The following is an 18,924-nucleotide window of genomic DNA, read 5'->3' as shown; positions in this document are numbered from 1 at the left end:
TGTTGTTGTTGTTGTTGTTTTTCTTTATAGTGCTGTATTTTTTAAATGTTAATGTTGTCTTCCAGTTCTGTTCTGCCAAAGATATGAGACATGATTTTTTTAATTGAAGAGAAGAAACTGTTAATGATAGCTGCCAAATTTGTATGGAGATAATCTTATAAAGTGAAGCTTATTTTCTCAAAGAAACAATAAGAATAGTTGGGGGGTAATATTTCTGATCAAGATTTGGCATCAACTCAGTTCTTCTTATAGTGGGTCATAAAAGCAAAGAGGCAAAAATTATAAAACTTTCTAGTCATTTAAAATCTTAAATTATGACCCAGGTTCTTAAAGGGCAGGGATTGATATACTGTACCATTGATTTTTTTAAAAAAAATCTTTATTGTTCAGATTATTACAAATGTTCCTTTTTTCCCCCCATAGCTCCCCTCCACCTGGTTCCCACTCCACTCCAGGCCTCCCGCACCCCCCCACCCCCCGCCACTGACCTCATCCATAGTTGTAAGCTCTTTGTCCAATCTCTTCCTGCATCCCCCACAGCCCCTTACCCCCGAGAATTGTCAGTCTGCTCCCTTTCCATGACCCTGATTCTACTCACCCGTCTGTTCTGTTCATCAGGTTTTTTATTCATTTGATTTTTAGGTTCACTTGTTGATAGACATGTATTTATCGTCACTTTGTAGTTCATAATGTTTTATCTTTCCCTTTTTCTTTTTCTTCTTCTTCTCCTTCTTCTTCTTCTTCTTCTTCTTCTTCTTCTTCTTCTTCTTCTTCTTCTTCCTCCTCCTCCTCCTCCTCCTCCTCCTCCTCCTCCTCCTCCTCCTCCTCCTCCTCTTCCTCTTCCTCTTCTTAAAGAATACCCTTCAGCATTTCATATAATACTGATTTAGTGGTGATGAACTCCTTCAGCTTTTTCTTGTCTGTGAAGCTCTTTATCTGACCTTCAGTTCTAAATGATAGCTTTGCTGGGTAGAGTAATCTTGGTTGTTGGTTCTTGCTATTCATCACTTTGTATATTTCTTGCCCCTCCCTTCTGGCCTGCATAGTTTCTGTTGAGAAATCAGCTGACAGTCGTATGGGTACTCCCTTGTAGGTAACTGACTTTTTTTCTCTTGCTGCTTTTAAGATTCTCTCTTTGTCTTTTGCTCTTGGCATTTTAATTATGATGTGTCTTGGTGTGGTCCTCTTTGGATTCCTCTTGTTTGGGGTTCTCTGCGCTTCCTGGACTTGTAAGTCTATTTCTTTCACCAGGTAGGGAAAGTTTTCTGTCATTATTTCTTCAAATAGGTTTTCAATATCTTGCTATCTCTCTTCTTCTGGCACCCCCATAATTCAGATGTTGGAACGCTTGAAGTTGTCCCAGAGGCTCCTTACACTGTCTTCATATTTTTGGACTCTTTTTTCTTTTTGTTTTTCCGGTTGGGTGTTTTTTGCTTCTTCGTATTTCAAATCTTTGACTTGATTCTTGGGATCCTCTAGTCCAGTGATTCTCAACCTTCTTGCCCTTTAAATACAGTTCCCTCATGTTGTGACCCAACCATAAAATTATCTTTGTTGCTACTTCATAACTGTAATGCTGCTACTGTTATGAATAGTAATGTAAATATCTGATATGCAGGATGGTCTTAGGCGATCCTGTGAAAGGCTCGTTTGACCACCAAAGGGGTCGCGACCCACAGGTTGAGAACAGCTGCTCTAGTCTTCTGTTGAATCTCTGCATATTATTTTTTATTTCAGTCAGTGTATGCTTAATTTCTGATTGGTCCTTTTTCATATGCTTGAGGGTCTCACTAAATTTCTTGGAGGTTTCTAGAAGATTCTTGAGTAACCTTATAACCATGATTTTGAACTCTATATCCAGTATTTTGCTTTCCTCCATTTCTTTCATTTATGACTTGTTTCTTTGTCTCATTTTGGCTGCTTCCCTGTGTTTGTTTCTATGTACGGGGTAGCTGCTAAGTCTCCTTGAGTTGGTAGAGTGACCTTGTGTGGTAGGTGTCCTATAGGGCCCAGTGGCTCAGCCTCCCCAGTCACCTGAGGTGGATGCTCTTGGTGTACCCCTTTGTGGGCTTTGTGCACAGTCTTGTTCTAGTTAACCCTTGATTGCTGTTGGTGTCACTGGGAGAAATTGACCTCCAGGCCAATTGGCTGTCATGACCAGCTGTGTCTATACTGGAAGATCTGTTGCACAGGAGACACCCTTATGGGGCAGGACTTGCTTCAGTGGGGCTTTGGTGCTCACTGAATCTGCCCCTTAGTGTGTCCCTTATGGATCTGAAGAGTTGTAATCTGGATGGTCCCACTCTGACCACTGGGTACACTGGCTCTTGGATCTCCAAGGATGTGCAAGGTCAGCCACTGTCTGGGGCCGCCCAGCAGGAGCTACAGAGAGATCTGCAGATTCCTCCTCTTTGTGTGGGGTTTGGAAGTGCCCAGACGAGGCCCAGCTATGAAGCAAGGCTGGCTGCTGCTGCCTTGGGCCTTCTTTTGGAAGCTCTGGGGCTCTCTGACCCAGTGGCAGTTTGACAGGTTTTAGGCAGAGAAAGGACAGGGCATTCATATGCAAAGGCTGATGCGCACAGCTTGGGTGGTGTTGTAAATTGGGTGGGACAGGGTCTCTGGGAATCAGCAAGGCGGAGCAAACAGCAATGGCTGCCAGTCAGCCCTGCACCAGAATGTCCCCAGGTCTCTGAGTTCCACGCCCTCATGCAGGAACAGTCATCATTGCACTGCAGGCACCTCTGAGAGAAAGCTGCCCTTGCGTTCCTGTCCAGTTTCTCCCCATATGTGTCTGGGTCCCCCAGAGTCTTGCCCAGAACTGGAGTTCAGAGCAAGCTGGAGCTTGTATCTCCCTCCCTGTTAAAAGAGCAGCACATCCAGGTGCCAGCACTTTCCATGCCTCTGCACCTCCTACCAGTCTCAACGTGCTTTCTTCACCTCTCTAGTTGTGGAACTTGCACTCAGCCAGTTTTCCTGTGGTTCTGGGTGGTAGTTGTTCTGCCTTTTAGTTGTAATTTTGATGTGGTTGTGAGAGGCAACAAGTATAGGTGTTTACCTATGTCACTATCTTGGTTCTCTGTGCCATTTATTTTTATGAGGTACACCAAGGCAGCATTTTCCTAAGGAATTGCTTATTATTTTTAATACTTCATAAACTTATTTATTTGATTAACAAGGTAATACCCCAAAACCGTAAATGTAGTTATTCTTTATTTTTTCCCAGTAATCTCTCTGTCAGTCTTTCTGAGTTGGCATTTTCCCTTCAGTTTCTGCCATCTTCTTGGTCCAGCAGGGTTCCTGATCCATTTTGATGAGGCATGGGGAGGGATATGTGTCAGAATTGCAAACAGTCCTTTTAATAGTTTTGTGAGGTCAGATTCCAAGAGTAAAAGAGTAGTGTCCAAAACCCCTTGACCCTTATAAGAAGTCTTAGTTATAAAGGATATATCCTTAAACAATTATAATAGTTTTCTTTTTATTTCATATGTATATTTTTCAAAGTAAAAATCTTCATGTAGAACTTATTTATGGTGAGAATGTGAGGCAAATAGATCACATTAATTAACTGTTGTCATAAATCTGCATTTTTGTATTGTCATTACTTTATCTGAACATGTGCTTCATCAGTAATAGTGCTTCTTAAGACATGTGCTGTAATCCAATGGGCTCAGAATTGTACATTTAATTATTAATGTATTTTCTAATAACTAATACCTTTGTTGATACAATAATTGTTGGATATGTCTAAAGTGCAATAGGTGTCAAATTTAGAGTTGTAAGCTTTCTACATGAGTTGGCCACTATGGCATGTATTGCATTTTTATTTTATGATAGTCCATATGTCTCCAAGTCTTTTTTTATTATGTACTATATCAGTAGACAATTTTGACAATCCATGTATGTGTGGAATTTTTTAAAATTAATAAACTGTGCATTTTTGTACAATCAGGCTAATAACTAGTATAGTATACAATTATGGTGAAGTTCATGCAACGTCAATAACTTTAAATATTTTGGGTAACTTGTCAGATTGAATTAGGTTGTTACTTTTGCCTTGGGATGGAGAACAAGAGTTACTCTGCCATGTCATTGTTTGTGTCCTCTTTGTTATTAACACTAAACTGTGATCCCTGCAGAAATCTTACTAAGCAACATGTCTGTTTGCCAAGGACTGTTTAGTTAACTATATGATATTCTATATATGATTCACTTTCCTGAACATACTTAAATTACATTATTTTAAAAAGCAAATGAGTCAGAACACTGCTGTTAATCGTCAGTACTGTGGGTCATCTGATCTCCCTATAGAGCTGGCCCATACCATTCCTGACACTTGGCCATTTGACTTTTGAAAGGGAGATAAAGTCCTAACAGGAATTCTTAACATTTCTGGGAAGAATATAAATTGGCATGATTACTTCAGAGAATAGTAAGGGAAAGTTGAAAGTATACATCTTTTAATACAGCAGCTCCATTTCTTTGTGTCTATTCTGGAGAAACTCTCATGTGTGTGTATAACACTTGTGCAAGGATATTTGTTTCAGCACTCTTAATGATAACACAAAGGTAGGAATAATCTATTTTTCAGTAGGAGAATATACCAACTCTGACTTTATTTGTATAGTGGGACATTTTATAACAGCAACAATGAATGAATTAGGTGTCTGCTAACATATATCTCAAAAATATAATATTGCACAAAAATGCACATTTCAAAGGCTAGATACCATGTGATCTCATCTGTTTAAATGTATTAAACACAAACAGTAATGTATATTGTTTGAGTGAATATATATTTAAAAGTTTAAAATATACATGGGAATCATATACACCAACTTTATGATAATGGTTACCTTGGAACCTAGGATGAGATTTGAGCCGTCTTAATACTATTTTAATTTCTGAAAGAGAGAAGAAGAGAGGGAGAAATGTTCAATCTGAAGCAAATAAGGGAAAACATAATTCTCACAAGTGGGTACATGTATAATACTGTTGACTACATAGATGTCCATTCTTTTGAATATTTCTTAATGTTTTACAATGAAAAGAAAGCATTTAATAAAATACATGCTATTACATGTAGAAAGTCAGAATTTGACTGTTAAACTAACTGGAATGATAGTAAGTGCTTAAAATTTTACTTATTGGATCTTTATCTTCTTGTTTCTAATTCTTTGTACTTCCAGACCACAATATTATTATCATGAATGGTCTAGAAGTTGAATTCTGTCAACAAATGAGGGTTTTATATAAAGTTATTTTCTTTGTTTTACAGGAAAAACATCAGAGAGAGGCTCATTTTCCCTGTACAGCAGAGACACTGGATTACCAGGCTGTCAAGTAAGTGTAATTATTACAAAGGCTGTGAGATAATTTTAATACATAAATAAAGGCTCTAATGGAAGATGTAGAAATAAATGTATTAAATTTATTTCACCATTATTTGTGCCTTTAATTTGTGACTGTGTTGGGTTTTTGGCAATTACACTTATTTTCTTGTGCTCCCCCTGCTTAGAATCGTTTCCCTTCCCCAGTTCACCAGACAGTCTTTCTCTAGTATCACAGATTTTAAAAACTAATATTCATTTTAACTGGAAGCAGCATAGCCGTTATCTTCCTACTTCTTTCCAAAATGCTTATCGCTTCTGAAAATGATTTTTACATATTTCCTCATAAAAAGAAAGTTGCTAATGCATTACATGAAGAACACACAGTTGCTCTGGGTAGCTTGAAAACCCAGTAATGTTAACCTTACTAACATTGGAAATTATTTTCATTTCAGTCCTACATCTAAAACTATTTTTCACTTTCTATAGTCTCTTTATATGGAAACTTTTTTTCAGTTCTTGCACATTCCCTAGCATGTTTCATTTCAAATAATGGTTATCTTCTCAGCTCTTCCCCCATTTCTTTAGACTGAGAATCCTGAACTCAGTTCACTACAGATTCCCATCAGAATCAAGCCAAAAAGTTTAGAAAGGAAAGGCAAGATATGTTCAATTTGTTTTCTGCTATCTGCATGCAGATCCACCCTAATTTCATACATGGGCATATGAGCCAATTTTAAGTCATACTAACAATACTACTCTATTTCATACACATCCCATAATTGTGCCATTCAGAGTCAGAAGACTTAGGTTCACTTCTGATCTCTACAACTTAGGACCTATAGTTATAAGAAATACCATTTAACCTTAAATTCCATCTCTGCATTGATTTCCTCATTTGAAAAATAGAATTAGCATTTTTGCTTCCATGTACATTTTACAAAGTAAATGATTATTTTTCAGAGTTTTTAGTTCATATAACCCACAAAACAAAAGCTATTTGAGCCCTTAATATTATTTTTAATAGATGAAAAAGTTTGAGAGCCACTTGTGTAATGTTCACACTACTGCTAAACTTGACAAAAAAGCTATTGCAAGCTTTTAAAAACTACAACTGCATCTAATAAATTGTAGTTAATGCCTATATTAACAAGTTTGAATACTCTCTTGGCAAAGGTATTGCTGTTTAGGTAAAAACAGTGGTAAGCTCTATTTATATAATTCACCAATTTCGCCAAAATGAATCTTAACGGTTTTGCCAAGGATTAATGTGTGTTTATACCAGATTTAATTCTCATATCAAAAAAACCAAACATTTATTTTAGCCTTGGCCAGGTGGCTCAGTTGGTGTAGTGTCGGCCTATACACCTAGGTTTCCGGTATGATCCCCAGTCAGGGCACTTACAGAGGCAACCACTAATGCCCCCCACCACCACCTCCCCCCCCCCAAATATATCCTTAGGTGAGGATTTAAAAAAACAACAAAGCACATTTATTTTAAATGTATGTACATAGCACTGTAATAACAATTGCTACCATTTACTACTGAGCACTAACTAAACCCACAACATGAACAGATTTAATCCTTTTAACAATACCCATTTTGCCAATAAGTAAATGGTATTAAGTAATTTGCTTAAGGCCATACATTTAGCAAGTGGTAAACCTAAACTCATGCTTGATGTTTTTAACTATGATGTAACTATACTTTATCATAAGAATCCCTTAGATTCCTAGTCTGTCCCCATACCGTCCTTCCATTTTAACTTGTTTGGTCCAGGAGGGGCCTGGGAATTTGTATTTTTAACAAGTGCCCCAAGTGATCTAATTGACATGGGCTGGGGATTATGCTTTGAGACACCCAGTTCCTCTGTATACACTAAGTATAAGCATATAAGGAGAATGAAAAAAGAAGAAACTGTAAGATTGCTGTTTAACAATTGTTTATAACATATTGGAGAGGTTAGGTAGGCCTGTGTGGAAAAGAAAAAATAAGGTTACTAGAATGTATGAAATATAAAATAATATTTCTAAATATAAGAAGATGTAAATATATTCAAGTGTGGGAAAGATTTGTTTATGAATTCATAGAAGCAATGCATGAGTCCCAAAGAGGAAGCCCAAAATTCAGCACAGAGGAAGAAAGATTATACTGCAGCTAGAACAAATAACCCTCACTGAAGATGAGGACTCTTAAAACAAGCAAAGGAATTCCTTACTGTGAAAGAAACGGTGGCTTTGTTATGTATTATTGTTACCTACCTCTGACTGTGCTGCATTTTATAGAAGAAATTATTGTGGCCAGCACCAGCTGATTTGAGGCCTAAGTAGGAAAGTCAGGAAATTCAAGAGTTAAAAGAGGTGTATCACACCCATTCAAAGAAGTACCTGTATTCCCAACAGTATTTATTATAATGGGTCAGAGAAAAAAAAACTAATTGGTTGCCATTTTGTCTTACCTTTTCACAAATTACATAACGATTTTAACTATACAATGATGATACAAGGAAATATAAATAATGACTAAAACATTATATCTAACACCACTTAGAAATCATTTTTCCTCAACAAAATCCTCCCAAGGAACATTAACTCTACTATTAATGTACATAAAATGCTGCTGACATACTACAAAATTCAAGCTAATTTAATAATGCCTGATGGGCCTTACTTCATCTTAAAATGATGTAATAATATGTTGCTAAATGAGTCTCCTCACATTACCTTCATGGCAATCATATGACTGATGAGCCATTAAAAGGAAACTGGTGTGGCAGTATTACTGGAAGTACTGATAGATCATTCTGCAATTGAATTTTTTTAATTGATTCAGCACAGAGAATAGAAGCCAACATCTTTATTAATAATAGGTATAGTATTTTAAAAACTGCCATCATGAAGTGAAAAATCATTTTATCATTACAATAGTTTCTAATTGAGACCTCAAGTATTTAAGTAGTTTGTATGTTTTTTCAAAGTGTTCAGACTAGAAACACTGTATAGTAATTATATCCTTGAGAAAATTACAGTTAACTTTAAAAACTCAATTAACTGGAAATTTACCAATACCTATAGCCAATCTCATATGCAGACATGAGATAATAATAAAATGATGAGTCAATACATCAGGAAGAACAATAATAAATGTGTATATACCTAGTAACAGAGCTTCAAAATAAATGAAGCAAAAATTGATAGAATTAAGAAAATAAATTCCAAATTATAGTTATAGATTTGAATAACTCAACAGTTGCCAGAATAACTAGACAAAAACTTAGAATTAAACAAAGTATCAACTACCTGATCTAATTGTTATATATTGAACTCTATTCCCAACAACTGAAGAATATAAATTATTCTCAAGGGCATATGTTACATTCAACAGGATTGAACCATATGCTGGTTTATAAAACTAGTGTCAATATATTGAAGTTTTGAAATCACAAAATAATTAAATGAGACGTCAGTAAGATATCTAGAACAACACCAAAATTCTGGAAATTTAAAAGCCCATGTCCAAATAACCTATGGTTCTAAAAAGAAATCACAGGAGAATTTCGAAGATAATTTTAACAGAATTATAATAAAATGTTATATAACAAAATTTGTTGGTGCAGCTAAGGCAGTGCTCAGAAGAAAAGGTATAGCATTTAATGCATGTATTTCTAAAGAAGTTATACAGTGCATGACCTGAGGTTCTGCTCTAAGAAGTTAGAAAAAGAAACACAAAATAAGTAGAATGGATGAAATAATACAAGTAAAAGCAGAAACCAATGTAATATTATACACATTATAGGAAAAATTAACAAAGCCAAAATGTGATTGTTTGAAAAGATCTGTAAAATTAATACTTCTAGCTAGATTGATTAAGACAAAAGAGTAGTGGAAAGAGGGGGGGAAAGAACCCAAATTACCAGTAGAATGGAAGAAAGATTTATTTCAAACACTTCCCCACAAAGAAAACTTGAGGGTCTTATAGTTTTACTGTTGAATTCTTTCAAATACTTAAGGGGGGATAAACACAATCTTATATATACTGTATTCTAAAACAGAGGAGGAGGGAACACTTTGTAGCTCATTTTATGAGGTGAGCAACAACTAATTATCAAACTGCACATCTGTTTTGTACCAGAAAAATGAAATTTGGCTTAAGATTTCAAAATCAGTAATTCATTTTACCACATTAACAGAATTAAGAAGAAAACAATATGATTTTTCCATAGATGTAGAAAAGATATTTGACAAATTCGAATACTCATAATAAAATCTCTCAACAAATAAAGCATAGAAAGCAGCTTCCTTAGTTTGATAAGTCATTCAAGGAAGGTCTATAGCTAAGTGTTTACTTAATGGTGAAAGACTAGTAGTGTTTCCCCTAATATTAGGAACAAGACAAGAATTTCCACTATCATTACTTGAATTTTATGTCCTGACCAGTGTAATAAGGCAAGAAAACGAAGACAGAAAAATTGGAAAAGAATACATTAAGTTGAATTTGCAGATGACATGTGTGTGTGTACATGGGAAAGCCTATGTACTACTGAAAATAATAAATATTATTAGCTGTGTCAGGATACAAAGCTAATCTAAAAACTCCAATTTCTGTACACTATCAATGAAAGATTAGAAAATGAAATTAACACAATAGTACCGTTTATAATCATATTAAAACATAAAATACTGAGGGATAAATTGAATTTAAAAATTGTAAGACTTTGAAAAGCAAAACTATAAAATACAGTAGTCTATGTTTTGTCCATTGTATCTATGCTGTATATGTACCAACCAATTACTCACATTGTAGGCCTTTTGGTTATCAGATTGTGTTCAAGTAATCCTTATATTACTCAACAATGGCCCCAAACCACAAGAGTAGTGATACTAGTAATCCAGATATGCCAAAGAGAAGCTATAAAATACTTTTTCAAGTGGAAAGTTATGCATTTATAGGAAAAAATATATATAATGGGTTTGGTATTATACACTGTTTCAGGCACTCATTGGAACATATTTCCTGCAGATAAAGGGGCATTACTGTATTATACTCCTCGTGATGATGTGAGATGATAAAATGCCTATGTGATGAGATGATTGACAGTAGGCATTATGGCATAGCATTAGGCTACTATGACCTGACGATTCATACATTACAAGCAACTTTATGGTTGCTTTATGGTCAGTGTGAAATTTCATCATGTATTTAGAACAACATACAATCCAAAATTTATGAATTGTTTATTTCTGGAATTTTCCACTTAATATTTTTCAGACTATGTTTGATCATGAATAACTCAAACCTCAGGAAGTGAAAACATAGGTAGGGGAGGTTGACTGTAATGCTGAGAGAAATTAAGATCTAAATAAATAGAGAGATAGGGCATGTTCATGAATTGGAACACTCAGTACCGTTTCCCCCCATTGAGCTATAAGTTTAATGTAGCCCCACTCAGAACTCCAGCAGGGTCTTATAGACATTGATAAGATAATTTTAAAGTTCACTTGAAAATGTACAGGAGTGAGAACCAAAATAATTTTGAAAATAAGAAAGGAGAAAGGACTTATGTTAGCTGACTTCAAAATTTACTACAAAGCAATACTAATCAAGTGTGGTATTCTTATAAAGATAGACAAATAGATCATGGAATCTAATAGAGTCCAGAAAGAGACCCACAGCTATATTGGAAATGATGTTTGGTAGGAGCAACCCCTCCTACCAAACAGTGAGGGAAAAAAAACGCCTTTTTAACCTCTAGTGCAACTATATATCCATATTTTAAAAACACAATCCTACCTTACACCATATACAAACATAAATTTTAAAGAGATCATAGACTTAAAAATGAAAACTAAACTAATAAGGTTGCTAGGGAAAATATGGATGAATATCTTTTCCACTTAAGGGTAAATAAAAATTTCATAGGCCCCACAGCAGCTTGCATTGCTTCACAGTTGGGCCTCATCTGGGCACCTCCAAACCCCAAACAAAGAAGAGGAATCTGCAGATCTCTCTGTAGCTCCTGCTGGGCGGCCCCAGACAGTGGCTGACCTTGCACATCCTTGGAGATCCAAGAGCCAGTGTACCCAGTGGTCAGAGTGGGACCATCCAGATTACAACTCTTCAGATCCATAAGGGACACACTAAGGGGCAGACTCAGTGAGCACCAAAGCCCCACTGAAGCAAGTCTTGCCCCAGAAGGGTGTCTTCAGCACAGAAGTTCTCCCACCGCAGACACAGCTGAGTCTCACAGCCAATTGGCCTGGAGGTCAATTCCTCCCAGTGATACCAACAACAATCAAGGGTTAACTACAACAAGACTGTGCACACAGCCCACAAAGGGGTGCACCAAGAGTGTCCACCTCAGGTAATTGGGGAGGCTGAGCCACTGGGCCCTATAGGACACCTAGCACAGAAAGCCACTCTATCAACACAGGGAAGCAGCCAAAATGCGGAGACAAAGAAACAGGTCACAAATGACAGAAATAGAGGAAAGCAAACTACTGGATATAGAGTTTAAAACCACGGTTATAAGGTTTTTCAAGAATTTTCTAGAAACTGCCAATAAATTTAGTGAGATTCTTGATAAATCTAGTGAGACCCTCGAGGATATGTAAAAGGACCAACTAGAAATTAAGCATACACTGACTGAAATAAAGAATAATATACAGAGATCTAACAGCAGACTAGAGGATCACAAGAATCAAGTCAAATTTTTGAAATACAAAGAAGCAAAAAACACCCAACCGGAAAAACAAAAAGAAAAAAGAGTCCAAAAATATGAAGACAGTGTAAGGAGCCTCTGGGACAACTTCAAGCGTTCCAACATCTGAATTGTGGGGGTGCCAGAAGAAGAGAGATAGCAAGATATTGAAAACATTTGAAGAAATAATGACAGAAAACTTCCCCTACCTGGTGAAAGAAATTGACTTACAAGTCCAGAAAGTGCAGAGAACCCCAAACAAAAGGAATCCAAAGAGAACCACACCAAGATACATCATAATTAAAATGCCAAGAGCAAAAGACAAAGAGAGAATCTTAAAAGCAGCAGGAGAAAAACAGTTAGTTACCTACAAGGGAGTACCCATACGAATACGACTGTCAGCTGATTTCTTAGTAGAAACTATGCAGGCCAGAAGGGAGTGGCAAGAAATATTCAAAGTGATGAATAGCAAGAACCTACAACCAAGATTACTTTACCCAGCAAGGCTTTTATTTAGAATTGAAGGTCAGATAAACAGCTCCACAGATGAGAAAAAGCTAAAGGAGTTCATCACCACCAAACCAGTATTATATGAAATGCTGAAAGGTATTCTTTAAGAAAAGGAAGAAGAAGAAAAAAGTAAAGAAACAAATTATGAACAACAAATACATATCTATCAACAAGTGAATCTAAAAATCAAGTGAATAAATAATCAGATGAACAGAATAAACTGGTGAATATAATAGAATCAGGGGCATAGAAAGGTTGTGGACTGACAATTCTCGGGGGGGAAAGGGGTGCGGGGTGTGGGAAGAGACTGAAAAAAAATCGTACACCTATGGATGAGGACAGTGTTGGGGGGGGGGGGTGAGGGCGGAGGGTGGAGTGGGAACTGGGTGAGGGGAGCTATGGGGGGGAAAAAAGAGGAACAACTATAATAATCTGAACAATAAAGATTTAATTTAAAAAGTAAAGAGTGGACTTGGAGAATTTATGCTACCTCGTATAAAGTAAGGTCTCAGATAAAGCTATAGTAATTATGCAGCACAGAACTAGCATGGCTAAGAAATATGGCATTAGAATAAAATAGAGCCCAGTACATCCACACTTACATCGTTTGTTTTCTGATAGGGCTGTATATGCAAAGCGGTCCCCAAACACCAGAGGTGCCAAGAGACCAAAGAACAAGCAGACAAGTCCAGCTTGTCGGTTTAAAGACAGTAATAGGGGATTTTTATACAGATAGCAGTCTCAGGTGGTAGCAAGACTAATAGATTCTCCTACCTTCCACCCCCCAGACGAAGTACTTGTATCTCCTAAGCAGTGAAAATATGTGAATAATCAAAAGAACCAGGTGTGGGAGGCTCTGGTGCCAGAGTGAGTTCTGAGAGCCCCTCACCTGGAGATAGCGACAGGAGTCCTGTGAACAGCCCAGAACTCTGTGTGTGCATTTCAGAGCAGGGAAAGGGGTCCAGGTTCACCCAGATGTCAAGGTGGTGGATTATTAGCTTTGCTTTAAGATGAAGTCACTTATGTTCCACACATAGTTAGATTTTTCAACAGTGTTTGCTGAAGTAGTCCAATGTCTAAAGGACAGTTTTTTGAACAAAGATTTTTGAACCACAAAAGAATGCAGTAACAAGTGGATATGCATACAGACAAGTATGAACATCAGTCCTTTTCTCACACTAAACACAGAAAGTATTGAGGATCGAACCTAGACCTAAATGTAAAAGCTAAAACTGCAAAAAGATTTAAGAAGAAAACAGGAGAATATCTTCTCAATTGGGGGGTAAGCAAAGGTTTCTTACACAGAATAAGGAAAGAAATAACCACATAAGAAAACATGGTAAATTAGACTTTGTCAAAATTAAAATTTTCTGCTTATCAAAAGGCATAGGTTTACCCTCAGTAATCAGTTGGTTAGAGCAGCGGTCGCCAACGGGTGGTCTGCGGACCACTGGTGGTCCGAAAAGTTGGCAACCGCTGGGTTAGAGCATTGTCCCGATATACCAAGGTTGCACATTCAACCAGTGAATGTATAAATAAGTGGAACAACAAATCTTTCTCTCTCCCGCCATCCCCCTCTCTCTCGCCCTCTCTCTCTCTCACCCCCCCACCCCCACCTCCACCCCCTCTCATTAATAAATTAAGAAGAAAAAAGGCATAGGTTTCAAAAAATTAGACAAGCCACACTCCTTGGAGTCAATATTTATAAAGCACATATCTAACAGGACCCATATTCAGGATATAGAAAGAATTCTTACAGCTCTGTAAAAGGTTACCCAAGACTTCTACAGTTTTTCTCTTCATGGCAGAAGATTTAAGTGCAGTTGATAAACAAATTTCCAGTCCCTTGTAGACTTGTAATTCTGTGGTCATTTCAAGAACAGCATCATTTCTACTTGGTAGCATGATTACAAGCTGCTACATAAAACATACTGTGGTGTAGGTACTTCTTTCTTTCCGTCCCTCTTCCCACAATAAGGCTTCTCTCCTAAGAGAACAATTTTCCTTAGCCAGTGAGAACTGGCAGTTTTATAATTTGAACTGTGTTACATAATGGGGTGATTTCTGACATTATATATAGAGAAACCCTAAAGGATAAGGACAATAGAATAATTATCCAGCCTGAGATACCCATAAGAATATGAGAAAGTCTTGCTGCTATAGGGAGGAGTTTTCCTCAGCCCTCTCAGGGTCCCTGGCTAGGTCTGAAAAGCAAACTGACAAAGATTAACAGGAGTAAAGCATACATACTTAATGAAAGTTTTACATGACATGAGCCTTCATTAGCAACTGAAACGCCAGGTTTGATGAAGAGTGGGCATAGTTGGGGAGGAATATGATAGGTTAACAAGGATAAGGTAAATTGGGGAAAATTTAGCAAGACCTTTTTGCTAGGATTTTTCTTGGGATCCCTCTGTCTTTAGAGATGAGGATGCTCCTTTCCTCCAGGTATAGTAAGGGCATCTCTCACATTGAAGATGATGTGGCCTGCTTCAGGGAAGAAGGGCTTGGGGGCAAGGGATCGGAGTCAGCTTCCTGCTTCTGGAAGTTGCTCATACTTCTCAACCAAGGATGGTGTATCCTGAACCCATTACTGCTTTTACATTTTAAGTTGCTAAGACAATATTTAATGCTTTTAAAATGATTTCAGTAACCTAATTGTTTAATCTCTATTGATAAGAATTATTTTACATTGCTATCAGTTATCTACAACTTAACAGAGTTATAAAATAGTTCCAATGATTAAGAATCAGGTTCCTTGAAAGATATACTAATACTCTAATCCAGATTTATAGATTTCTATAAATTTAAATATAAGTGTGTTAAGCATTCGAGGTGATTTGCTCTATTTCAAACCTATTTTTAATCAAATAATAGATTTTTGCACTGATTTTATAGGACTAACTAGAGGCCTGGTGCACAAATTTGTGCACCAGTGGGGTCCCTCAGCCTGGCCTGCAGGATCAGGCCAAAACCAGCTCTCCAACATCCCCCAAGGGGTCCCAGATTGCAAGAGGGTGCAGGCCATGCTGAGGGACCCCACCGGGGCATGATCGGAGCTGGGGAGGGACACAGGAGGTTGGCCAGCCGGAGTGGGGCCACAGGAGGGCACCAGGGCATGTCCAGCCCATCTCACTCAATCCGAATTGTCCGGACCCCAGCAGCAAGCTAACCTACTAGTTGGAGCATCTGCCCCTGGTGATCAGTGCATGTCATAGTGAGTGGTTGAATGGCCTTAGCATATCATTAGCATATTATACTTTGACTGGTCGACTGGACACTTTTATTTTATATAGGACTAGAGGCCCGGTGCACAAAACTTTGTGCACTTGGGGGGGGAGGGGCCTCAGCCCGGCTGTGCCCTCTCGCAGTCCAGAACCCATCAGGGGACGTCCACCTGCTGGCTTAGGCCCGCTCCCCGGGGGATCAGGCCTAAGCTGGCAGTCAGACATCCCTCTGGCAGCCTGGGATTCTTTGGGGGATGTCCACTTGCCAGCAGGGACCAGGCCTAAGCTGCAGTTGGACATCCTTAGCGCTGCTGAGGAGGCGGGAGAGGCTGCCACCATCACTGCTGTGCTGGCAGCCGTCAACCTGGCTTGTGGCTGAGCAGAGCTCCTCCTGTGGGAGCGCACTAACCACCAGAGGGCAGCTCCTGCATTGAGCGTCTGCCCCCTGGTGGTCAGTGTGTGTCATAGTGACCAGTCATTCCCAGTTGTTCTGCTGTTAGGGTCAATTTGCATATTACTCTTGTATTATATGCCTGGTGCATGGGTGGGGGCCGGCTGGTTTGCCCTGAAGGGTGTCCCGGATCAAGGTGGGGGTCCCACTGGGGTGCCTGACCAGCCTGGGTGAGGGGCTGAGGGCCGTTTTCAGACTGGCCACACCCCCTTCAGGGTGGGGGTCCCTGCTGGGGTGCCTGGCCAGCCTGAGTGAGGGGCTGATGGCTGTTTGCAGGCTGTCCAAGCCCCCCAGCGGGTCCCTCACCCCATGAGGGTATGGCCATCCTGGGTAAGGGGCTGATGGCTGTTTGCAGTCTGGCCACAGCCCCCAGCCACCCAAGCTCCCAGTGGAGGCTGGCTGGAAGCAGGTATCTGGGATTTATTTATCTTCTGTAATTGAAACTTTGTTGCCTTTAGCCAAGGCCACAGCCAGCCAGGGCAGGCAGGAAGCTTGCCTTCCTCCATCGCCGGGGCAACCAAGCCTCCTGCTTGCTCCAGCTCTGTGGCTGCCGGCCGCCATCTTGGTTGGGTTAATTTGCATATAGTCGCTCTGATTGGTTGGTGGGCATGGCTTGGGGCATAGCGAAGGTCAGTTTGCATGTTTCCCTTTTATTAGATTAGATTACACAAATCTGTATTCCACAATGTAATGTATACATTGTATTTTACATTTTATGGGCTAAATTTTTGCAATTTTAGTGTTATCTACACTAATAAAAGAGAAAAATGGTAATTGGCATACGGCGATACCCTTTTCATTGGCTAATCAGGGCTATATGCAAATTAACTGCCAACTAAGATGGCAGTTAACTGCCAACTAAGATTGGCAGTTAACTGCCAACAAGATGGCGGCTAATTTGCATATGTAGGCACAATGCAGGGAGGTGAAAGGGAAAGCAGGAAGAAGCCCCCTGCCACTGACAGTGATCGGAAACCCAGGGGGGAGCTAAGAGCTGGGGGGCAGGGCAAAGGCGGCCCTGGGGCCACCTTTGCCCTGCCCCCCAGCCATGATCGGAGAATCAGGCGCCTTTGCCGCCCTGGCCAGTGATAGCAGGAAGTAGGGGTGGAGCCAGCGATGGGAGCTGGGCACGGTCAAAGCTGGCAGTCCCAGGAGCTAGGGGTCCCTTGCCTGGGCCTAAAGCGAAGCCCACGATCGCGGCGCCCCCCGCTGCCACTGCGGGTCCCCGCTGCCTGGGCCGGACACCTAGGCCAGAGGCGCTAGGCCTGGGCAGGGGCGGAGCCTGCAACCGCGGGGAGCTGGGGGTCCCCTGCCCAGGCCTGACACCTCTGCCGGAGGCCTCAGGCCTGGTCAAGGGGCCGATCCGGTGATTGGTGATCGGAGGGTGATGAGGGTCAACTCCTCTGGCCGAGGCATCAGGCCTGGGTGAGGGGCGGAACTGGGGATTGGGGGGATATGATGGTCCCCTTGCCCAGGCCTGAAGCCTGGGTCAGAGGTGTCAGGCTTGGGCGGGGGGTGGAGCAAGTGATCAGAGGGAGATGCAGGTCCCCTGCCCAGGCATGATTCCTGGGCCAGAGGCCTCAGGCCTGGGCGGGGGCCAGAGCCAGTGATCGGGGGGAGATGGGGGGGTCCCCTGTCCAAGCCTGACACCTCTGGCGGAGGCGTCAGGCCTGGGCAAGGGGCCGATCAGGCGATCGGAGGGTGATGGGGGTCAACGCCTGAGGGCTCCCAGTATGTGAGAGGGGGCAGGCTGGGCTGAGGGACACTCTCCCCCCCCCACCCCCACCCAGTGCACGAATTTCATGCACCGGGCCCCTAGTTTTTAATAAAAAGAATCCCTTATTCCCTAAGGACTATTGTGACCTTAATAGCTAAGGCATTTCCAATTCACAAAGATTTGTTGCAGCTTTCATTGTAAGTCGACCAAATTCATTTTTACCATTTAAATGTTTCATCTTTTTGTTGATGCTTCTTTCTTATTGGGTGAAAAATGTCAAGGAAACAACCACACATTGCAGGATTTGCCTAACATATAGAATCAAATCAACAAATTTTTGTTTGTTTTACATGAATAAGGAGCTGGGCCAGGCAACAGAATAAAAGAATTATAGTATCAGTCCTTAAGAAGCTTACATCCTAGCTTTGTACACCCAGAAGATTAACTAAAATGATAAAACAATCCATAGCAAATCTCAAACAAGTAGTATAGATATAAGAAAAATGAATGTGATCTTGATATAGAGAAGATTTTGCAAAGGAAAATGTAGAACTCTCAAATCTTGGAGAATTGGTAAAATTTGACAGAGTAAAGAGGACATCTTGGGGAAAGATAGCATATGACTAATGAAATAGAGGCAGTAATATTTTTTAATACATTATTATTGATTTTAGAGAGGAAGAGGGAGAGAGAGAGAGAGAGAGAGAGAGAGAGAGAGAGAGAGAAAACATCAATGATCATTGATTGGCTGCCACCTGCATCAGTGATTAGCTGCCTCCTACTGGGGATTGAGCCTGCAACCTGCGCTTGTGCCCTGACTGGGAATCAAACCAGCGACCTCTCTTGGTTCAGGGTCAATGTTCAACCACTGAGCCACACCGGCAGTGCAGAGGCAGTAATATTTACCACATCACGTAATTACTTTCTTGATTTTGTCTTACCGAAACTGTAAACTTTGTGAGGTCAGAATCATTGGCTACTTATTTGTTGTATT

At 39.9% G+C, this 18,924-nt stretch overlaps 1 protein-coding gene across 3 annotated transcripts in view; it reads left to right on the top strand.

Annotated features, from left to right (window-relative positions):
• Positions 1–18,924, top strand: part of TCF12 (transcription factor 12) — a 361,079-nt gene that overhangs the window by 225,312 nt on the left and 116,843 nt on the right. For all 3 annotated transcript variants that reach the window (XM_081093085.1, XM_081093086.1, XM_081093087.1), the window contains one exon: positions 5,276–5,340. In XM_081093085.1, coding sequence (XP_080949211.1) covers positions 5,276–5,340 — 65 coding nt within the window. The remainder of the gene's footprint in view (positions 1–5,275; positions 5,341–18,924) is intronic.

Source organism: Myotis nattereri (genome assembly GCF_964212035.1).
Source record: "Myotis nattereri genome assembly, chromosome: 1".
Lineage (NCBI taxonomy): Eukaryota > Metazoa > Chordata > Mammalia > Chiroptera > Vespertilionidae > Myotis > Myotis nattereri.
This window is presented reverse-complemented; position numbering and strand designations above follow the sequence as displayed.